Genomic DNA, 24,999 nt, shown 5'->3' with positions numbered 1-24,999 from the left:
CCTCATCTGGCCCCCTCCCCAAGCTATTCTGCAATCCCCCACACTCTTGCAACAACTCTCCTTACCTCCCCCCCTCCCATCACATGCACCCAAAGCCTCCTGCCCTACCTCTTCATTAACAGTGTGGACCTCAAATATCAGGGCCTACGCTCAAACCTTACAGATCTTTCCATGCAGGTTGCCAATGACAAACCAGACATAATCTGCTGAATAATTATCGTTTTTATTTGTATTCACTCCCTATTAACTTCAAATTTTCCCCACTTTCCCAACGCCCCCGTCCATCCCAACTAAACACTCTGTTTCTAGTCTTAAATTAAAAACAAAAAATACTACCTTTCTCTCTGCACACCCACGAGTCTCGATCCTTCTTCCTCTTCTTATTATTCTGTCTCTTCTTCTTCTTCTTCTTCTTCCCCCTGCAGGCACACCATCTTTATTCTTCTGAGCTGACCCTCTCTTGCCATTACCTTCACAATTTCTTCCGACAACCTTCAATTCCCGAATCTTACCTGTTCTTCAAAAATACATCAACAACTAATAATCTTCCTTGTATCCTTTCAATCGATACACCTCCTATAATCACGTGTCTCTCTCTTCTCTTCCTGGTACTTTTCATCAACCCAGCAGCTTCACACTGCGTTTACCGTCCAAATTCACCACACACTTCCACGATTTATCTTCAACCTTCCCTTTTCCAAATGTTACGCAATCCTTATTTAAAATAAATAATTTCACCTTTGACGATACACCTCCCAGAGCCAAGTGCTTCTCCCAGAACCACGTGATCTGTTTAGACCCCCTGCATTTATCTATCCAATTTCAACATTCACCTCACGATTTTTTCTACAACACTTCCATGACCTAATCTGATGAAAACTCTCTCAAACATGAATAATAATAATAATAATAATAATAATAATAATAATAAAAACGATCTCTTATAATGCTTCATCTTCCTCTTTCACACATGTGGTACTCTTTACTGTATCATAATGCACTACTCTACTACGATTTAAACAGACTGTTCTCAACTCCACCTTTCCTTCATACCTTGCCTAAAAAAATCCAACTGTTACAGCGTTTCTTCTCTCCATTCTCTGGATTTGCCTTTATTCCATCCATCCAGAAACGTGTTTAAACGCATCTCTGACCTAAAACTGAAAAAACCCAATTTGCAATGAGTGTTTGCTTTCCATCAACCATTCTTTTTTTCCTATTTCAGTGCCAACTCACTCCTCTCACCCCTCACTCACTCTCAAAGCAACCATCCCACTCTTCTCCCTCCAAGCCTCTCTCTCACCTCTCTCAAAAACTACCCCCTCACCTTTCTCCCACCATTCACCCCCCTCACTCATCCTTCTCAAAGTTGCCCACCCTCTCATCCACAAAGCTGCCTCCCTCCACTGCCCTCTCACCTCCATCTCTTCACTCCACCAACTCAAATCCTCAACTGCCTTCTCCACCCTCTCTTGTCCCCACTCTCCCCCAGTACCACAGAGGCTTTTCTCCTCCTCATCCAGCTCCCTCCCCTAGCTATTCTGCAATCCCTTACACTCCTTCAACAACCCTCCTTAGCTCCCCCCCCCATCCCTTTTCCCTCCCTCCTACTCCCCTCCACCCCCTGCACCCAAAGCCTCCTCCCCTCCCTCTTCATTAACAGTGTGGAGCTCAAATATCCGGGACCTTCGCTCAAACCTTTCAGATCTTTCCATGCAGGTTGCCACTGACAAACCAGACATAATCTGCCGAACAGAAACTTTCCTCTCCCAAGACGTGTCTGACTCCCAAGTATCTCTCCCTGGTTACTCCCTCCTCTGGTATGACAGACCTGAGCCTCATCCTGGTGGAGGTGTTGCTCTCTTCATCAACGACTCTATTCCTCACTCTCCATGCACTGCCCTCACGCCCCCACACCCACACACCCCCACACCCCAAGGAATACCTCTGGCTACGGCTTCCCCTCCACTCCCACCTCATGTTTATATGTGTACTGTACCGTCCACCTAACAGTGATGACACCATCTACACCTCACCATCCGAAAACATGGACCAACTTCTATCTTCTCATCCAAACTCTCTCTTCCTCATATGTGGCAACTTCAATTGCTATCACGCCAGTTGGCTCGGTGTGGGTACCTCTCTCTCCTGTCATGGCACTTCAGCAAAAGCTTTCTGCGAATCAATCGGTCAACTTCCCGACACGGATCTCAACCAATGGTACTCCATCTCTTCTGGATCTGATTTTGACAAATTTTCCTGACAATATCTACTGCTCTTCCTCTGCTCAAAGCGGTTCTTCTGACCACGTCCTTGTCAAAGTGGACATCTCTCTTGCTGTTATCAGAGAACCACCTCACTGCCGTCGAGTCTGGCATTTCACTCAAGCTGACTGGCAGGGTCTCCAAGCAGCCATCAAACTTATAGACTGGTCTCCTATTGCTACTTTCTCCAACATCAACTCATCCTGGGAATTCTTTCAAAGAAACTTGCTCTCCTTCATGAACAGATTTATCCCCTCTCGTCTTCAGTTATCCTACCCTTCCTCCCGCCCTTGGTTCACGGAAGCTTGTGGCAAGGCAGTTGTCCTGAAACAACTTGCCTTTTCCTCATGGAAAGCAAACCCAACTGAGGGTAATCTCAGTTCCTTCCATAAAGCTCGGAACAAGTGTGTATCGACCCTCAGGAGAGCCAGAAAACAACATCTTTCAAAGCTCAAGTCTGAACTTTCAAACCTCTCTCCCTCCTCAAAATCCTGGTGGCATCTAATCAAATCTGTTTCTGCTGCATGTTCCCCCTCCATCCCCTCCCTTACCTCAAACAGCCGCACTGCTGATACCGCACGTGAAAAGGCTGAATGCCTAAACTCAGTGTTTGCAGTGTCTAAATCTTGTGTCCAAAACCCATTGCTTTCTGTACCCACCTTACCCAATAGTACCCAACTGTCCCTGGACTCTGTGTCCTTTTCTCCTGACAAGGTGGAGAGCTTGCAGTCAAACCTCGACTCAGATTCTGCAACCGGTCCAGACAGCATCAGCCCACGTGCCCTAAAAACCTGCTCTTCTGCTCTTGCTCACCCTCTCTCTGTTCTATTCACCCTCTCATTTGCTCTAGGTCATCCGCCATCTGCTTGGAAATCAGCAAACATTACCGCCCTGCATAAAAAGGTGCAAAAACAGATTCCTGCAACTACAGACCAATCAGCATTCTCACAATCATCAGAAAGGTTATGGAATCCATCATTAAATCCTTCCTCTTCTCCAATGGCTTGATTTCCAATCATCAATTTGGTTTCAGACCAGGTCACTCTACCCTGGATATGCTGCTTTTGCTCTCCCAACAATGGATGGAGGTCCTCAATGCCAGACATGAAATCCGAGCCGTATTGCTGGACATATCACGTGCTTTTGACACGGTCTGGCACCCTGCCCACCAAACTCTCTTCCTATGGTATCCAAGGCCATCTACACTCATGGCTCGCAGACTTCCTCTCCTGTCGAAGTCAACGTGCGGCCCTAAATAGAGTTGTTTAAACCCCTCTTCCTTTCCAGGCTGGAGTTCCTCAAGGTAGCGTTCTGGGCCCTGTTCTTTTTTCTGGTTTTCATCAATGATCTCTCCGACTCTCTGGAAAATCATCTATATCTCTTTGCTGATGACTCCACCCTCTGCCGTACCATCGGTCATCCCTCAGACTGGCAAGCAGCAGCTTCTTTGCTCACTGCAGATCTGGATAAAATCATAAACTGGTCCACACGTGGAACATGTCTTTCAATGAGGACAAATCTCACACTCTCCCTATGTCTCTCCGAAAGGTCCGTTGAGAACCCCCCCCCCCATCCACTTTCTCAACAATCCTCTGGAAGAAGTCCTTTCTTTCAAGCTTCTGAGTCTCACTATCTGCCATGACCTTTCCTGGGAAAGCCACATTTCAAACCTGGCCTCCAAAGCCAGTCACCGACTGGGAATCCTCCATCGTGCAAAGTCCTTCCTTGGCCCACCTGAGCTCCTGACCACTTACAAAGCTTTCGTCCACAGCCTGATGGAGTAGTGCTCTCCCCTCTGGGCTGGTGCTCCTGCCTCCCACCTTTCTCGGCTTCACACTGTGGAAACCAAGGCATTTCGGATCATTGGCATCTCCCGCAATGAGGCTGAGTCGTTGGGCCTCACTCTCTCACCGCAGGCTGGTCGGTGGTCTTTCTGTTTTCTCCCGTCTCCTCTCCAGCCGAGCCCCCCCTGCTCTCTCTGCGATTTGTCCCCACCACATTTCCGCAGGGCGCTCAAGGTCCGCCAACAACCCCCTTCTGGTAAAACTACCAAAATCACGAATCACTGCTCATCTTCACTTTTTCATTCCTCTTTTTCCCCACCTTTGGAATAAACTCCCTCCTCGATTCAATCCCATTCTTCCCTCCAGGCCTTCAAAACAGCTGTTCACTGCCACCTATCATGCCAATCCAAATCCTCGATATTTTCTACCCCCGATAATCCACCCAAACCCACCTCCTTCAAATTCCCTGCTTTCCTTCCTGAAAGTTCCTGTAACGTCCATCTTCTATTCCCCATGTTCCCCGCCCTATCCCTCTCCCTTCCACAGATCTCCTAATGTCTCTGTTCCCCACTGTTTTGTCCTTCCCTCTCCTGCCCCTCTTGTATCATGCCCCCTTGCTGTGCATTGTGTGTGTTGGCTCTCACACGAGCCTCGACAAGGTATACAAAAAAAAATTCTTCCTCGTGGCACTCCCAATGTGTGCACCAAGTTTCATGTGAATGCATTCTTAATCTTTTGAGATATTGTGCTATCTATATCTCTATATCTCTATATATCTCTCTTCTCTCTTCTCTCTTCTCTCTTCTCTCTTCTCTCTTCTCTCTTCTCTCTTCTCTCTTCTCTCTTCTCTCTTCTCTCTTCTCTCTTCTCTCTTCTCTCTTCTCTCTTCTCTCTTCTCTCTCTCTCTCTCTCTCTCTCTCTCTCTTCTCTCTCTCTCTCTCTCTCTCTCTCTCTCTCTCTCTCTCTCTCTCTCTCTCTCTCTCTCTCTCTCTCTCTCTCTCTCTCTCTCTCTCTCTCTCTCTATCTCTCTATCACTAAGAATTCTCAGATCCGGATACGGATTTGAATCTTCACCAACATAAAGCGTTGCTGTCCTTGGCCGGTCACCTACACACACCAAAAAATTCAGAATGATTGCTTGAAAACTGTGACCAAAAATCATGTGACAAACAGATAGACAGACAGACAGACCAACATACTTGGCAAAAAAAATTCACCAAGTAAGACAGACAGACAGACAGGGGTGAAAACATAATCTCCTTCCACCTTTGGTGGCGGAGGTAAAAAAAAAAAAAAAAGAAGTCAATTTTGGCACTTGTGGTCAAAACTAACAACTATGTCTGAAAAAAAATGTGATTTTGAGCTTGACATCCACCCCTGTGATGTTGTGTAAGAATGGCAGTCCTGTCCAGATTTTTGTGACTGAAGCGATAATTAAAGTAATGAGAGAGTTCATGGAACACCTTACCCCATAGTGGGGCAACTTAGCATAACAATTGTGCATTTTGTGAGGAAAGCACCAAATTTGGCACACTAGTAGCCTATCATATTATGAACAGATTTGGATATTGGGCCATCTCAAAATTTTTGATGGCAGTGGAAAATGGCTGCCTCAGCCATCAGCGGCTGAATTTGAGATGGCCCAATATCCAAATATGTTCATCATTGCTAAGTTGCCCCACTACCATGCAGTCTTGAGAAAAAGGACATGGGACTTCATTGGAAACAGTTTATTGGAAGAAGTAAAAGAAGAGCTTCGAAGTTCCCCCACCCAAAGAGTGGCAAATTTAATTGGTCAAGATGGTGGACAATTTTCTGCCTGAACACAATACTAGAAAGTGAGAGAAGTCTGACTTTATAGTATTGCACCATAGTCCATAAACACAGGAAGTTTCTTGTTTGGAATGATTTTCAATTTTGTTTGCCAAACAGACAGATAGAAGCAATTGCTTAACCACGCTGCTTGCGTGCATGCTCGGGGTGAGACTGTACAATTTGCCAAGTTCAGAGAAACAGAAGTTAAATTGCAGGGTCGCGTTCTGATCCATCTTCCAAGTCATGTTCTAGTGTTCAAAAAATAAAATTCAATTGAAATTAAGTAGTTCCTTGATCATAGACTGACGTCTGTAGAAAGTCAGACAGACAGAGTGAACCAATTGCTTAATCCCTCTTTGCGCTTCACACATGGGGTGTGGGTGAATATGATGGCACGAGTACACCACGATGGAGATGCACTGGAGGGAGTCCTGAAGGAAATTGCGGGGTGACAGGTGACGGCAGGTGACCTCATATAAGCAAGAAAGTCGAACGCGAGTTGTCCCTTTAAGGGTCAGGACTCGGAATGCTGATTGTAGGAGAAGAAAAACAACACCAGGAGAAAGTCCACAATTTTTCAATCAGCAAGGCCTGAATGGGTCCTTAGTGATCAGAACTGGAATACTTGATTGCAGTCAAATCGTGGCTTGGTAGTTTCACCATTCCCAGTGCAACTGGAACCAGTTTTCTTTTGGGGGAAGCATTTCAAGTGACATCTTCCCTTTGGCAAACACACCATGCCTACCCTTGTTCACACCCCTGAATGGAAGCATTTCAAGAGATTACATAAACGACAAAAGAACTCCTCTGTCTGCTGAAAGCCTCGATCTCGACCAAGTACTTCTATCAGGTGTAGATACTCAACATATACACTACTGGTCAAAAGTTTTAGAACACCCCCATTTTTCAGTTTTTACTGAAATTTCAGAAGTTCAAGTCCAGTGAATAACCTGAAATGGTACAAAGCTAAGCGGTAAACTGCCAGAGGTTTAAAAAAAAGTTTTGGTTACCAAAAACTAAAAAATAATGCAAATTTCAGAGTTGTTAAAAAAGGCCCTTTTCAGGGAACAAGTAATGGGTGAGCAACTGCAGCTGTTCTGCAGCAATGGAAGTAAATTAAGCCTTGAAAGTTGATAGAAACAATTCCTACAGGTGTCCCAACTTTTGTTGATAAGTTACAAACCCTCTGTCTGTATAAAAGCAGTTTTAGAACAGACTGTGTTGCTACACCCTCTGAAGTATTATTTGGACAATATTGCACTGCAGGAAGTAGTATATTGCTATCATAATGCCAAGAAAAAGACAATTAACAAAGGAAGACAGACAGATCATTATAACCCTTAAAAGTGCAGGTCTTTCCTTGAGAGAAATTGCAAAAGCCAAGGTGTCAGTGAGTACAGTTTCCTACACCATCAAAAGGCACTTGGAAACTGGAGGAAACTCTGAGAGGAAGGGTCTGGCAGACCCAAAGCCACAACACAATCAGAACACAAGTTTCTGAGAGTCAACAGCTTGTGTGATCGGCGGCTCACAGGACAGCAGCTTCAAGCACAGCTTAACACTGATCGAAGTAAGGAAGTCTCAGTTTCAACTGTGAAGAGAAGACTTCGAGCTGCAGGTTTGCAGGTAAGATGGCAAAATAGGAAAAAGAGGCTTGCCTGGGCCATGAAGCACCGCCAATGGATGACTGAATACTGGAAGGTCTTATGGACCGATGAATCAAAATTTTGTTCAAAAAAAATCTTCGGTTCATCACGCAGGGTTTTTGTACGCCATCGAGTAGGCGAAAGGATGGTTCCTCAGTGTGTGACACCAACTGTCAAACATGGAGGAGGAAGCGTGATGAACTGGGGCTCTTTTGCTGGATCCAGAGTCAGCGACTTGCACAGAGTGACTGGCACCCTGAACCAAAAGGACTACCACAGCATTTTGCACCGCCATGCAATACCCTCTGGTCTATGCCTAGTTGGACAGTGGTTCATCCTACAGCAAGATAATGACCCAAAACATACCTCCAGGCTATGTCAGAACGACCTTAGAAGAAAAGAGCAAGACGGTAGGCTTCAAATCATGGAATGGCCAGCACAGTCTCCAGACTTTGCCAAACTCTTTGAGCTGGTTTGGGATGAACTGGACAGAAGGGTGAAAGCAAAGCAACCTACAAGTACAACACATTTGTGGGAACTTCTGCAACAGTGTTGGGAAGAACTTTCCGAACAATATTTGATTTCCATTGTAGAAAGAATGCCACGAGTATGTTCGGCTGTTATATCTTCAAAAGGTGGCTACTTTGATGCGTCAAAAATTTAGATTAAATTTTGTTCAACAAAACGATTCCATGATTTCTTTTTTTATCTGCAATTGTTTATTTGTTCTCTGCTTTAATTTCAGAGTACATTGAAACATTAAACTGCTTAAATTTCAGTAAAAACTGGAAAAATGGGGGTGTTTTAAAACTTTTGACCGGTAGTGTACTTTCCACACGGCCTTCTTCCTGACACCTGTTAGCAACGAACATGCATTACAACCACTGAGCACATGAAAACCAAGTATATTTTCGATAACTGGTTGTGACAATTCCTTAACAATTCGGTGGACAGGGAAGCATTTCAGCTCCTTCATGAAATAGATCAACCGGTGCCTCAGAACACGTTACCTGATGAAGAGACAGACCCATTCCCACATTTTTTTGGTGTAAGCTTCTTGTTTTTAGATAAGCATTCACAATGTCCTGCACCAAGTTGCAAATTGTTCTTTTTGCTGAATAGTCTTGGCTGGTATTGTCCTCGGCTGCTTCCAGTACTGGTGTTCCACCCAAGAACACACTCAAAAACAAATAGAGATTCTTGGCACTATTATCTCAGCATGCTGCTGGTCAATCCCTCTCCAAGCAGACGTGTGGTCAGTGGTGTTCTCCAACTCTGTCATCAATTTCAGAGCAGTGTGGATGAGCTCCAGTAAGTTGTCATCATGTTGTGGGGATACATTTGGGAATACTTTGTTTTCTTCTGACTTGGATGACATGCTCGATATTACAAAGTCTGATTAGGCACTGGGATACATCAAAAGGGATGATTGGGCATTTAGTGGACATACAAAACTAGCCTTGGAACCAATATGTTGGCTCATGTTATAATAGAAACTGCCATATTAACACATATCGAGATGGTGAGATTGCATTCATGTTTTCTCAAATCCACTGGTATCCTTCACTCTAAACATCTCCTAAACATCCAAATCCATTCTAAACATCCTCCATGTTGAAGACATGACCCAACGATAACTCGTTCCGCAGCTCCACGTACATTTTGTCCAATACTTTATCAGTTTCTCTCTTAGATGCGGTATCTTTCTGGTTTTCAGCATTGTTTGCTTAAACTCCACCAAGCATTTTATGTGATACTTCCATTCTGCTGCTACTAACTCTACCACATTGGTTATCTGACTCTCATGTTTGGTCACTTTTAGTCATCGATATTATTTTGGCAGAAAGGGAAATTGTCGCCTCATTTTACATTTTCTGTCGGTCAGGATTTTGACAGAACATGCACCGTAAGGAAAACGCAATGCTGCCATGGATCTTTACGGGATAAAATGCAGTCGATTTTTGGTTAAAAAAATTAAAAGCAAACTAAAACTTAAAAAAAACAAACACTTGCTGAGCTGCAGTCAATTGCAAGTTAGCCTCCCTTAAGAAAGAAGAACAATTTGGCACCATTAGACCGAGAGAGTACATAGAACACGATACCCCATGCAGTGTTCATGTATATGCTTCAATTGTAATTAAACAATGATTTTAAAGATGATTAAAAAAAAAAAATCCGTAAGTTTAGTGCTTCTGAAGCAGTCTTATACATCACTCGTATATATATATATATATATATATATATATATATATATATATATATATATATATATATATATATATATATATATATATATATATATATATATATATACAGTAATAAGACGACGTTGAGTCACAGTTTAGGAGATGGAGGCTACAGTGATCACCATAGAACGCAGCATCAATCAGCAGTGTAAAGCCAAATCGTTGGCCTCTTCTTCACCCTGATATTGCAGTCTCTCACAAGACGCGCCCTTTCATGCTATATATTAACATATAGCATGGTTCTTGGAAGTATTATGAAGGTGATTTGTGTTCTACACTGTACAAGTATATAATTTAATTTAAATAAAGGTTTAAAGAGGTTTAAAGGCGTAAAAATAAATTAATTCTGGGTTTTACCATCTTTACCCAGTAGATTACATCATCCTATTGAACACTTTACATCAGTTCTTCGTGCCTGTTGCTTTTGTCCTTTATAACATCCTTAAAAACAGTAAATTTCTTGTTCGGAATGATTTTCAATTTTGTTTGACTGCCAGGCAGGCAGAGTAAAAATATTACCTCACTCCTCTCTGTGTCTGTGACAGCAAGACAAATTCAGAGCCAAAGTACTTCTTCTTCCTGTGTATGGCAGCTCAGGTGCCAGGGTAGCTATCATTCCTCGGAAGCACGACTGTGTCAATGATGCAGTGCGCCTCTATCAGTACACACTGGTACTCATTTTGCCAACCTTGGAAGGATTACAGGCTGAGTCACCCCCTGGTGTATTAATTCAGCAGCCACTACAGGGCTTGAACTCAGGACCCTAGGATCCCAAGCCGCCACCGTAACCACTAAACCAACACTAGGCTTACAGAGCCAAAGTTCTGTGAAACAGCAAATTTGTCTTCCTCATGTTCTCATTTGTGTTCAAAATATAATATTCAATTGAAATAAGTTTGCCCTCAATCATAAACTGATCAGATGGATAGATGAACCAAACCAACGAACATGAACCAATCCCTTAACCCTACTTTTCACTTTGTGTGCGTGGGGTAATAATGCCTGTTTTGTGCTTTCGCAATTGTTTATGACAACTTTTGGAGTGATGTTAGATTTTAAAAACACCAAAGAAAAATGAAAAGTGCTTAATAAACTTATCCTGGTTGACCTGGAAGTGTGGCTTGGCAATTTTTCTGGAGCATTCCTCCCTTCAGAGTCTACTGGCCCTGTGATGTGTGTTGGTTGCCCTTTATATCCAAAGAAGGCCATTCACATGGAACATGAGAACCACCTGGTGAATTTGTTTGCAGTGCAGAAGCTGCTACCCAGACAGAAACCAAACATTGAGATAGTAATCAGAATAATCTGATGTTAGGGAGCCTCCAAGAAGAACAGAAGACTCGCTAACCACAGTCAGGTAGGAATTTGAATTTAGCTAGGATGCTAACAGTCACTCGTCTACACTTCATAAATGACAACATCAGATATTTAATGTCCATCAACTAATGCTGGCAAAAGGGACACCCAGTTTAACATCCACTAAGTGATGGCACACACATTGATGCATTCCCTGCCTGCAAAACACCAGGATGACAGTTCGTAGAGCTGGGTTAAGATTCATACCCAGGCTCGACAGTTCGGAGGCGAGTGGGCATACCTCCAGGCTATCCTGCCAGCTCGATAAGTGTATAAGCTTGGATCACTGAAGGAAAAACAAAATTTGTCCAATGTGAGCTCATATCAAATCAAGCGAAGATATCACCAATGCAATGCTTGGTAAAATATCCACATAAATATATTGCATATCATAACATTGTTTGAGTGAGGATGTAATTCATATTTACTTTTTCCTTTTTTTGTCTCTGTCTCTGTTTCTCGTTCTTCTGCCCTAATGCTACCCATAGCACCTTGCCATTTGTCCATCCAAAGCGCCACTCAAACCCAAGTCCCGTTGTACTCCGGAAGGAAGAGGACACAGCTCCTCTTGTCCCTTTGCCATCTACGTCTGAGGTGTCTGGTTTCTCCAGCATTTTTTCACCCCACATTTACCGTGGCCCTCCCCGTGTCGGGCCAGGCCAATCCAATGCCATCAGTTGTAACCCAATGCAGAATGATGAGTTGATTTGAAGATTTTTTTTTTCCACTTACACACCCTCATTTTTTTATTTCAGTTGATCTGTCTGTGTACAAAGCAGTATTTTAGTTGGGTACTGTTCAAGGGGTGTCTAAGTTTTTTTGTGCATTCCAAAAAATTTCAGATACTAATATATGGCCCCATTTATAGACAGCATGGCATGCATAAACTAATGATGTAATGTGCTCCCTGGTGGTTTAAATGCTTCCTGGTGGTTTAAAAGTGACTGTCAAAATAAGTAAGTCAATTGCCACTTAAAAGTGCAGGTGTGCTCCAGTAGTGATAAATGGGTTAATCACTAACATTTGTTTATCCTACGCAGTGCAGTATGAACGAGTATTACCATTTCTCTTCCACTTGTCATTTTATCATTTTTCAGTGTTGTTTGTTCTATGCTTTCATGTCTCCTTTAGTATGCATAACCAATGACAGTGACCTTCCCTTCCATCAATTTGTTTGTTTGTTGCTGCTTGCTTCTTCACCGTGATAATTCATTCATACGCAGCTTGTCATAAACTCTTTGCTAAACGAGGAAAGCAAATATTACTCGCCTTCATATTTCATTATCGACTTTGGTTTTGCATTTAGACAAGTGTTGTGTTGCAGTTTATACCATCATCTTGAACATTTTCATCTTTTTCTGATCACATTCCCTTAATTTCAAGCACAATGTCATTTATGTGTCCAGCAGCTAAAAAAAACAAAAAATGAAAAAGTTTCCTTGTCATGTTTTGTGTCTTCCATGATCTCCATGCTCTCATTCTCTTATTGTCCTTCAATCATGGCATGTGGTCTCATTCTCGACATATCACATGTATTTACATTTCAACTGTCATCTGAGTTCTAAAATTGACATTTGGGGAGTAAAATAACTTGGTGCGTCTGACATTCCAGAGGATACAGGTTCAGTGTGTAAAACGGAGTATCTATCTCGATGCAAACATTATAAATAATGTGAGAAACAATCACAAAGCGGCAAATGGCTTCTTCCTGTTCGTGGTGGCTGGTGTTTAAGTGTCATAGCTTGGCACCAGTTGTCTTACCGTTACAAAATATTATACACCCATCCCTCGATTTACGGAATATATACGTTCTTAAAAAGTTGTATATGAAGCCAAATTCCGTATATCGAATGTGATAGTCCCACTGACTTCATTATTTAAATGGAGATGTGTTCCTATGGAAAAATTTCGGCCCAAAGATGCTTAAGAACTTGCTTTTATTTTGTCTTCTTTTCACATATTGTTCCCACTGTAGATGTCGCAAGCTTAAATGCTTTGGTGATTCGGATAACTTTTGGGTCATTCCATGTCAAATCATCAAATAATATGAGCAATAATGTACATGTACGTATGGCATATAGGTTCGAAAAATCAGCATTTGTAATGTATTATACAATCATTCTAACCTTGCCATGACAGGGAACACAGGGAACGACCATCAATTGCTTTGAAGTATCATATACTTTCATTTTCAACTGGGCCTGAGGGGAAGAAACAAGTGCTGCTGTTGCTGCATTGAAGAGGAAATTGAAAGCCGAAGTCAGGTTAGTGAACACTGTTTACTTGAACTCACTTATTGATTGTATAATACATTACAAATGCTGATTTTCGAACCTATATGCCATACGTACATGTACATTATTGCTAATATCTCAGAAACTATTGGAGTGCCCATCACAAAATTTATGGGGAAGCTTCTTGACATCATAAGGTACCTCTGGGATGAATTTGAGGAAATTTGAAGGATACATTTTTTGGGGATTCACGATTGAAGTTTATATTTTGTGATAACTTTTTTGTGGTTGGAGGTAGGAAAATGTTGCCCAGCCAAATTCATAGGGCATGAAAATACCTTTAAAATGACACCAAAACCAGCTCTCTAGGTGTTACACTTTTAGAGATATGGCCATTTGAATTCGCGACGTCGTGCAAATTAGTCCAAAGTTCGTTAGTCTGTATCTCACTAATTAAGAGGCTGTTAGCAAAATATTTGAGTTCTTGCCGTTTTTCATGGGTCCAAATTGGTTCCCAAAGTTTTACAAAAATCTGAGAGATGACGGCAGATTCTTTGATGATTTGACATGGAATGACCCTTTTTCACACGTTTAAAACGGCTTTAACATATCTAATTTTACATCCAATGTATTTGCTTTACGGTTTCTTCGCACTTCTCCTTTCACTTGCACTTAATGGCCTTTTTACCAGACATCTTGACTTACTTTCACTGAAGTAAGAACCTTGTTGGAAAAGGGTGAAACCCTGCACCGCACAGTACCAAGCATGATCAACACAAAGGACTGAACCAAAACAAGCCAAACTTGAGTGGCAAGAAAAGTGTGGGAAACCAGTACATTAACATGATGAAAAGTGCGTGCAAATGACCTGAGCAGTCTGAAATGCACGCTCAGATAAATAACAGACTGTGCATTGTTCGATTATCCCCCTCCCCCCCAATTATTTTTTTCTTTTGATCATTGAAAGACTAAAAATTCCATAAAAGTGAATTCAATATAACGTATAACTAATTAGTTCCCTAATTTGTACATTATGGTTGAAGCAAAATTCCCTATATTGAGTCACCATATAATGTGGGATGTAAGTATTGTGCAATACCCACTTTCTTTAAAACGAATTGTTTTGCTTCAAATTTTGAGAAAACATCCGCAAACTAGAAGGGCACTCGGTCGAGCGAATACCTCCGCCATTTAATGCAGGATCCATGAGAACATATCTGGCCCAAAGCTTTTTTGAAATATCTTCCTTTATATCGTTTTTGGCCCTACCTTTCAATGGTGAAGAATCACTTTAATATTAAATAATTCTCGTATCCAGATGCGGATTTGGATCTTCACCAAAATCCAATCAATTCCTCGAGGTCACACATCCAGCCTGTCCACAACTTTTTGAGATATCGTGCTATATTTTAGTTTCGCCCCATCTCTCAAGATGAAGAATCACTTTAAAAATTCTCGGAGTCAGATACGGATCCAGATCTTCAAGAAAAGCTAATCAGTTCCTCCTTGTCACACACCCAACCTGCCCAACCAAATTTAATCTGGATCCGTCCACAACTTTTTGAGATATCATGCACACAAACAGACAAATAAACAGACAAACAGAGAGGGGTGAAAACATAACCTCCTTCACCTTCGATGGCAGAGGTAAAAAGAAGGTAAATGCATACCATAAACTGGAGCGTACATTGGAGGCAGTGATAACTTTGGCCCGGTTGCATAAAATTTCCTCATCCTTTAGGAAAGATTCTCATTAAGGTACGCTGTGATTCTTCAGTGAAGGATTTTCTTGAGGCCTGTTGTATAAATAACCCTAAGGAAATCCTCAAGGAAGAATTTCCTTCAGGGTAAGGAAATCCTTAGGAGCCGTTGCTATTGCTTGGAAACCAATCAGATTAGAGAGAGAGAAAGGTGTCCGAAAGCTCGATGGCGGCGAAGTGATCCACAAACTGGCTTCAGGAAAAGACATATGCATTAGTGGAGGCTTTTCTCAAGCACTAGAGACACAATACTTTAGTATTAGTTGTTGAAGTTGTATGATGTGTGTTGTTGAAGTACTTTATGTTAAACCAACAAATACCATCTGTCACTTCACTGATGGGAATACTAAGAGGTGGGGGGAGAGGGGGAGGGAGTGAGGAGGTGGAGGGGGAAAAAGAGAAGAGAGAGGAGGGAGGGGGAAAGAGAGAGGAGGGAAGGAGAGTGAATGTAGCGTGAAGTGTGGGGAAGGGAAGGCAGACATGCAGTGAAGCGTGAATTATGATTCATACTGTGTCAGCAAAATGATTCTGCATAGAATAACAATGAAGATGGGAAAAAAATAATGGCTGAAATCCATTTTCTATCGGTCATACTCTAAATACTACCCAGAAAAAACACAGCCCGAACATGTCATGTCCGGAGACAAACACCGTCCGGATATAAATACCACCCAGACAGGTTCAGAGACAAACATGGACATGTCTGGAGACAAACAAACACCACACAGACATTTCCAGAGACAAACACCGTCCGGAGGAAAACTTAAAGACTGTGCCTGGACACATCCAGAGATGCGAAGTGAGAATGAGAGAAGGTTGCTGCACTGTATTAGCAGGATGTGCTGATGGGACAGAGAGGGGGGGGGCAAGAAAGTTAGCAGATACAAAATGTTATGCTTGACGAACAACACACACACACACACACACACACACACACACACACACACACACACACACACACACACACACACACACACACACACACACACACACACACACACACACGTTAGTGCTTGGCCGACATCAGAAATTTTTCGGTAATTGGCTAATTGGAGTCAGTGCAATTACCGATTACAGTACGTTCTGTTTTCAACCCAAAAACCTTGAGTAGCTTTAACCTTTGTTTGGGGGGATTTCAAGAAACAAATTATAAAACAACGTTGTATTATAGACATTTCAAGGAGATGTGCATAACCATTATTCTTCATAAAAAAACTGCCAAACGTCATATGTCAGGTGGAAAAAATATGTCACTGGCATTTGGAAAATCTGTTAATATGGTAAACGGCTTGGAAAGTGGGTGTTATCAAATATATTTTGCTTTGAAACTCACAAAGAGAAATAACATAACCTTTCTAAAGCATACCCGAATCATATAAAATAACCAATTGCTTTAGAAATAGTCACTTGGACAAAGCGAAATGTGATCGCGAGCTCGTTGTTTAGGTTAAAAGTTAAAACCTCCACCATCCATCCAGTGCCGAATTAAGCCTCGGCTGGCCCTAAGGCACATTTTGAAATTTTAGAGAATGGCCTGAAAATTTTAAGTAAGATCTTGAGCTCATGGAAATGGACCCCAGACAAAAGATGAACTGATTCAATGACAAAATATTTTATACAAAAAAAGACAAATGTTTAATGTGGAAAGAATTTTTGGCCCGAATTTTTGCCTGGCCCTAAGGCACATGCCTTGTCTGCCTATGGTTAATCTCGCACTGCATCTATCATCATCATAAGATAGGTGATGAAACATTGCCACCCATAACCAAGCATGCACGCACACGCACAGGCACATGAACATGCACACACACCCATCGAGAGTCCCTTTGTAGATCCAAATCTACCCATCAGCACTACATCTGTGTGTGCCATCTCCATACCTCTCCTTGTAGCAAATGCTGACTGTAGTAGTGTTCATCCCAATCAAGACACCAACTGTACTGCTATTGACTGTAGGGCACTCGGCAAGTGGCTTAAGCACTCAAGCAAGCACTCCAATGAAATGGTTTATAAGGAATAGCTCGCTTGGCAAGTGACAGCAAGTTAATTGGGAATTGCACGTACCCACAAAAAATAAAACACCACTTTCTGCACATTCCTTCATTTTTTTCTTCACTCAATATAATCATCTGAACAGCAGAAAAAGTTAAGTTTAATGCTTTGCATAAATAAATACGCTTGGTAATAAAAAGTGCTAATTTGTTAAATTTTTGAGATTTCACTCCAGATTTAGAGTCATTTCGTCCATGTTATCTGATCTTCCAAACTCAAAGTATATTTCGATGACATACTTAATTAGTCCATGAGAGTAGATCGTAGAAAATTGCATCATATAATGCATGAAATCGCTCCAAGCTTATAATTTATGAAAACTTAAACACTTACAAAAGCGAGGTGTCCAGCGATTCATAGGTATGTGGATGAAGCATTCAATGATATCAGTGAGGAAAGTTTAAAAAAACAAAAAACATTTTCAGCACTTTATCATTGATAAACCTATGCAGCTTGTTCCGAGTCAAGGCATTGTTGAGCAGGCTGAACAAAATGGCGAAATAAGACCCCAGCGAGGGAGAGCAATGTGACCGAGGATGCGCCTTGATAAATAATCTAATTAAATAAGACCGTTAATTATCTTCAAAAGGGGTGCTTTAATTAACCCAAACACCCAGTTTTCATTTGTGCACCATCTTGGCATTCCCTTAGTATGCATGCAAGGTTTGGGGCCGCTAGGTTTCATGGTTTAGGAGTTAGGGTGGAGACCGCCAGACTGATGGACTGACGCACACGGACATTTATTTTTTATAGATTACAACACTACGACTATAAATAGTGCATACTTTTTAAGAATCCCTCGATTTGGCGAAGACCTGGGTCCACAGGGTAAACAAGGACTCCCCCAAGTTGAACGAGGCCCCACACGTCTCTCGATAACATAGGATTAATGAGTTATGGACCGAGTAACAAGCAGCGTTCAATCTCTATATTACGAAGTTGAACTTTTTTTCCTGGGGTTACCGTCGGTATCAATTGAATTGGTATCTAAATAACTTGAACACAAATTACTAAATGTTCAATCCATGAAAATACCACAACACGAGCAGAACGGACAAACAACTCATTCAGCTTTACCTGCAGTAAATGAACCAGAACACACTTTAAAATCGGCCCAGATAACACGTCTTAAATACCGTAGTATTGTCAGTTCAATGGAGTTTATAAATAAACAATTTAAAACATATTGTTGTGGAAAAGACTCCTGGGGATCAAAGATCCTGAGTATAATTCTAGTTATTCCTTAGTACGTGTTTTAGATAAGGACATGTCATCATAAACTCAAAGGTTGGTGTTTAAGGATGGGGGAGTGTTCCTTTGTGTTTAAGGAAGGTTTGAAGGAAAAACTTAAGGAATATTTGAATATGCAACAATCCTCAAAGTAAAGATGTTCTCAAGGGGAAAATTGAGGAAATATTTAAGGAAATCTTAAAATCTTTTCCTTGAGGGCCTTTAAGCTTTACCGACAGATCATGGAAGCATCACTGAAGGCAGAATTTTACCAATTTAAACTTTAAAATGGAAGACTGCAAGGAATACAACATTGAAAAAAAGTGTAATCTATGCGACTTAACAACCAAATGAGTTTTGTAAAAATAAAAATAAAAATAAGGAAGACAATTCAAAGTTTCCCCAAGCATTAAAAGTAATCCGTGTTGATGCTGATAAGAAATATTGACATGATTATTGCAATAAAAAATTAGTCTCGAATCCTCAACCCAATCACCTCCACTCCACATGGAATCAAAAAATATTGTTAAAAAAATAACACTTTAACTTGAGGAGGACAAGGCAGGTGAGTGAGCAATAATTTGTATATTTTCTTTTAGCATTGTGAAACATTGAACTTAAACTGTCGGATTAATGGAATCCAAACCAACTTTGTCAAGCAGATGAGAGATGCAGCACCAAAGATAAGATCACACCCAAAAAGGATACAACAAAAGAAGAAAATTAATCAAGGTTATAATTGAAGCGAGGCAACGGACTCTTAGTGGAGAATAACTCCCAACAGGTTCACACTGTGCCCAAATGGTTTTAATTTATTTTTCAAAAACAAAAGTTGGCAAATTGGACATTGGATGTTTCAGCATGTACGAAAGAGAAAGGCAAATTGTTGGGTTAATCCCTAAATCTTTTAAAAGTGAAATTTGGATTTAATGCAGCATTTCAGCTGTAGCAACATATGTGCATAACATTTTACATTTACAATTTCATTTCATTACACACACAAAAAGTAAAAACAAATGTGAAAAATAAATGTGCAATTAACAACTAAAATTTTCCTCATTTACACTAATACCGGAGATCACGTTATTGAGCATCTATGTCTGGTTGAAGGACCGATCAGCATCAACGTGTATGACAATCATGTGAAACTCATACTGTACTCACCTCTAGATTATCTACGCCTGCATCGATGCAGTGTAAAAAACCTCACTCGATGTAAAGGCCCAGTCACACCTTGACGTTTTAGCCAGCGATGGCAACGTATGAAAATGTATGTAAAACGCTGGCTTCCGTTGAACTTTTGATGTTTTTTTTTAAAGATTCGGACGTATTCATAACATATTAGTAACGGACACAGAACGTTTCGTTGTCTTATAGATAACTTATACCAACGAATGCTTAGCCTGTTGTCGGCATTCACAACCTATGCCCAACGATAGTCTAACTTATGCATAGCATGCTGCACGTATCGCTGACGATCACATGGCGTAGCCTATTAAAAGGCTGCCGCACAACGATTCAAATCATAACCGCCGGAGAAATGGAAATGTCAACATCGCAGTCACACCTTGGCGATCTTGCCAGCATATGCCAACCTCTGAAAAATGCGTCTAAAACGCTGGTGCACGTCGAATACGGTATGGGTAAGTTTGCTATACGTGAATAGAACACTAAAGTATGCTATCATACGTCGTAGTAAGTGGAGTACGTCTTGTAATTTTAAACGTGTTAAACATTTTGCGACGTACTTGCCGTATGCCTCACACGTTCCGCATGAGATGGGAATAAGTTTTACGCATGATATGCGAACGTTGGCACACGTCGACAAAAGTTACTTGTAAGCTACTCATAAGTCAAAACACGTCAAGCTAATGTCTAGCATACCCGAAAGTTATTTCTAACTTATGAGTAACGTGGTTTGAACCAATTCCTTACATATTTCCAACGCAGATTGAAGTATGTAGACGTATTTGATTGACGTCTTCCGGACGACCCAAGAACTAAATGAACGTGTTTCTAACTTACAACTACCATATAATGGCGTATTGGCAGCGTTTAGGGCAATTGGTATATAAAAATACCCCAGAGCGGGAGTGCCGGTCATCTCTGCCAGAGGTCGACAGAAGCAAAATCAAATTAGGGGCATCTATAATCGAAAGGTGAATTTCAGGTCGAATTCGCTTTATTTCAGTGTCGATCAAGTCGTATCTCGGCCACAGAGTAGAGGAGCGCGATGACGTCAGCGCGCACATGCAAAACCTTTACGCGACTCAACGACGCGTCTGTTCACGTGACGCGCGTGGTGTCACGTGACGAGCCGTGACGCGGCGGACGAAATATTTTTTATACAATCATAAAACGTCTCTTTTGCACAGGAATTTTTACAGAGACCTGTAAAGCGTGTTCTAAAACCCTCAAAAATGTAAACATTAATCTCCCAGACCCCAACAGTAAGCATTCCCTCGAGGAGACAATTCTAGGCTTCATCCCGTGCCTGCCAGAATCCGCGGCATCTCGGCACCCACACCCACCCACCCAATGCATTCGATGCATTTCCCTCATTAAAGGTGAATTTCAGGTCGAATTCGCATTATTTCAGTGTTAAATCAACCTTATGCAGTGCTAAAGGTGGAAACATAATTGAATTCGAAGTTAAAACCAGCGCGGGAGACCATGTTGAGGTCTCCGGTGCACCACAAGGCGGATAAAAACTATAAAATCGGAACGAGAGAAAATTTCAAAAAAATGGCTCGTGCTGTTCTTGATAATAGTCCATAGTATCTGAATCACTCATAACATTTGATCTCTCTTGATAAATGAGGGAGGAGATACGATTTGAAATCGACGATTTTCGCAACTTTGACAGCCTCGTGACGTTGACCTCGACCTTGGACGACCTTGAAAGTTATATCGTTGTGCATGTCTCATCGACCTCTATCCATTCAAGGTGTAAACATTACCTCGACGTGTTTCGACTTATGAGTAACTTACAAGTAACGTGTGTCGACGTGTGTCAACGATCGCATAACGTACCTAAAACTTATGGCCAGCGTAGCGGAACGTGTGAGTCATACGCTGGCATGTCGGAAAATTTCAAGCATGGAAAATTTGAGGACAACCGCATAGTACAACGATGAAAGCCAGCGTACTACGACGTATGGCAGTGTTTTTCAGCGTGCTCTCAATGTTTCCAAAACTTACCCATAACGTATTCGACGTGTGCCAGCGTTTTCGACAAATTTTTCAAAAATCAGCATAAGCTGGCTAAAACGTCAAGGTGTGACTGGGCCTTAAGAAACGCTTAAAACAGCCACGACCTCTATTAATATTCTCTTGTGGTGATTCTTCATTCTGTAAAGGATAAAGCACTTGCATAGCTCAGGAAAGCAAAAAAAAAAAAAAACAAGAGGAGCTTGAGAACTTACGTTAATGTTGACGACAATTGAGTGTCACAAATCTGAAATAAATGAAACATGACATTATCTTTTCGATGGTATCTAATAATCACGCACAAAACAAATGTGCCATCAACAACGAATCTGGACAGATCCATGTCCTGTGCAACCAAATATCAAATTATTAATGTCCAGCCTGAATAATACTGTTATCTTCTTTCACTTCCATCGAATGGTCTTTAAATTCTGGTAAACAGCCACCTCCACTGAAAATATATTTATTTACTTGGTTGGTTGCTTTTAATTACTTACCTCCTCTTTCTGCTCCTCCTCTTCATTCAAAAGAGCTTTCGAAGGAGAAAAACAAGAAGAGATTACTTTCAACAATTATTCCACATTTGGTAGCACTTGAAATTCTGCCTCGTTATGAAAATAAGTTTTTTTTTTTTTACAAATTTTGGTGACACACCAGGATAAAACACTTAATGCCTCCTTCTGAGAACCATAGCAACAAAGAAAGCTCAAGTGAGAAGTAAAATTATGATCTTACAAACAACAATCAAATTAATGAATACTTTGAGAAACATTTTAGAATACGTGAGACTTTGGAAATGACGTATGAATGGTGACGAGGAAAATTGCGCATTGCTGTTTGTGCTTTTTCAGGGACTCGGTACTGCTGGGCAAACACTTTTAACCTGCCGTTACTCTCGCAAAATCTGCAATTTAATCAGTCTCTTTAACATAATTTTCAGCATTTCGATGAAACGGTGGCAATTTCAAAACGGTTAACCATAACCACCCGTTTCTTAATGTAAATGCGACTCACGGTAATCTAGTATAATAAATAGAGGTTGTGTGGCTGTTGTTATGTCGCCTTTATTCACTCATCCATTGGTAGCGGCACAGACTAATTGGGTGTTATCGTCTGTCTCTGTGTATGCAAACAATGGTCCGTCTCGGTGGCGCGGCATCATAAGATACTTACCTCACCTTGTGTTTCCTCACCTCATGACTCAACATATTCTTCTCCATTCTTCCATCATTGACGGCGGTTATTTTGACATTGGCGATTACTATATTGATCAAGGTGCTATCCTTTATCGTTAGCAAGCAATGTTCCCTCCAGGTGGTACTGAGTCTTTATCACATGCTTTCCTCACCTCATGATGACTCATTGTATTCTTCTCCATTCTTCCATCTTTAACAATGGTGATTATAATATTTGTGATTATGGCGAGGCATATTTATCAAATGCTTTCCTCGTGATATCGAGTATGATGTGTTATCAATAAAATGTCTTTGAAATAAATGACAAAAATTATAAAGGGCATTTCCAAGAAGAACCATCCATCAAATGAAACCATTATAATCTGTACAGAGCATCATTGCTGCCGAAGCAGTCTCCTGGGCTATTAGGCACAATCCTAGATGGGTCGCCACTCCAACGCTCGACCCTCAAATGGCTCAATCATCCCAGCAAGCTAGTACTCATTTTGCCAAACTCGGAAGGATGACGGACTCAGTAAACCCCACCCTGGTTTCAAGTCAACAGCCAAGTGTGATTTGAACTCAGGACCATGATATCCCATGCCCACCATCCTAACCCTTAAGCCAACACCAGACATTTCCAAGAAAGTGCCGAAGCACATTGTCCACCATAGGTAGGCCCACGCGGGTACTCCCGCCTGGAGACCTTTCCTATACTATTGCCCGCAAGTAGAAGTAATACGAGACATATCTGTGGATGAGAGGTGTCGGGTTCGTACCATTTCCTGTAAGTACAAGCTGATGTCGGCCATGGATATGACGCACACATACACACACAAACGGATGGCTGCAGAACCAAACAATGCATTTGTAATATTTGTAACAGTCCTCAGAGATTAACAGTAATTATCATTTCAAACGCACCCTGTACATTCATTCTTAAGCCTAAGCTACGTCCTTCATTCAAGAGCACCAATTTCATGCACCTAAAAGAAGGGTGCAACAACAGATCCTATGAACAACAGACAAGTGAGTTTACCTTTTTTTTTGTATACACTGTCGAGGCTCGTATGAGAACGAACACGCACAACGTACAACAAGGGGAGCAGGAGACAAGAGGGTAGGGAGAGGAAAGGAAAAAAACTCTGTGTGGAACAGAGACATGAGATCTGTGGAAGGGAGAGGGATGGGGTGGGGTACAGGAGGGTAAGGCCCAGGTCACATTTGCTCTCCGGCGAGGATACGGCGGTCATACGCCGTGGATATTCCGTGACCGTGGAAATACTGCGGCCGCCCTATAATTTCTAGTCGACGTAGATTTTGGAGACCCCACGGCCGCCGTGGCAAATGTGACAGGCCTAAACAAGATGGACACCACAGGAACTTTCAAGTCCTCACACAACAGGGACTTTCAGGAAGGAAAGCAGGGACTTTGAAGGAGGTGGGTTTGGGGTGGATTAGCGCGGGGTAGAAAAGATCATGGTTTGGGATGTGGGAAGGTAAGCGGTGGTGGTGAACAGCTGTTTTCAAGAGTGGGATTGAAGAGTGAAGGGAGTTTATTCCAAAGGTGGAGAAAAAAAAGACTAATGAAAGAGTGAAGGTGAGCAGTGATTCGTGATTTTGGTCATTTTAGTTCGAGGTCGTGATCTGAGTCGAGGTTTGACAGTAAACTCTCCACTTTGTCAGGGTGAAAATGAGGGTGAATGGAACAGAGAGGGTGAGCAAGAGTCGAGGAGCAGGTTTTTAGGACATGTGAGCTGATGCCGTCTGGACCGGTTGCAGAATCTGAGTCGAGGTTTGACAGCAAGCTCTCCACTTTGTCAGAAGAAAAGGACACAGAGTCCAGGGATAGTTGGGTGCGACTGGGTAAGGTGGGTACAGAAAGCGATGGGTTTTGGACACAAGATTTCGATGCAAACATAGAGTTTAGGCATGAATTCAGCCTTTTCACATGCGGTATCAGCAGTGCGGCCATTTGAGGTAAGGGAGGAGATGGAGGGGAATATACACACCTGAAACAGATTTGATTAGACTCCTGGTGTGTTGGCGCAGTGGTTAGGGCAGCGGCTTGGGATCCAAGAGGTCCTGAGTTCAAGCCCCGTTGAGCCACTGAATTAATACACCAGGGGATTGACTCAGCCTGTCATCCTTCCGAGGTCGGCGAAATGAGTACCAGTGTACTGGGCCGGTGTATACCCCCGTTAAAATAGGTATGCCATATCCCTGT

At 41.8% G+C, this 24,999-nt stretch overlaps 1 protein-coding gene across 1 annotated transcript in view; it reads left to right on the top strand.

Moving 5' to 3' along the window:
* The window catches only part of RGS9 (regulator of G protein signaling 9), a 144,805-nt gene extending 132,289 nt beyond the window's left edge, over positions 1-12,516 (top strand). Inside the window, exon 17 of the mRNA XM_085862001.1 lies at positions 11,600-12,516. Within this exon, the coding sequence (XP_085718127.1) occupies positions 11,600-11,822 (223 nt within the window). The 3' untranslated portion in view covers positions 11,823-12,516. The remainder of the gene's footprint in view (positions 1-11,599) is intronic.
* The last annotated feature ends 12,483 nt before the right edge of the window (positions 12,517-24,999 follow it).

Source organism: Eptatretus burgeri, chromosome 2, assembly GCF_056783735.1.
Source record: "Eptatretus burgeri isolate ZD-2024b chromosome 2, Ebu_testis_v1, whole genome shotgun sequence".
NCBI lineage: Eukaryota > Metazoa > Chordata > Myxini > Myxiniformes > Myxinidae > Eptatretus > Eptatretus burgeri.
This window is presented reverse-complemented; position numbering and strand designations above follow the sequence as displayed.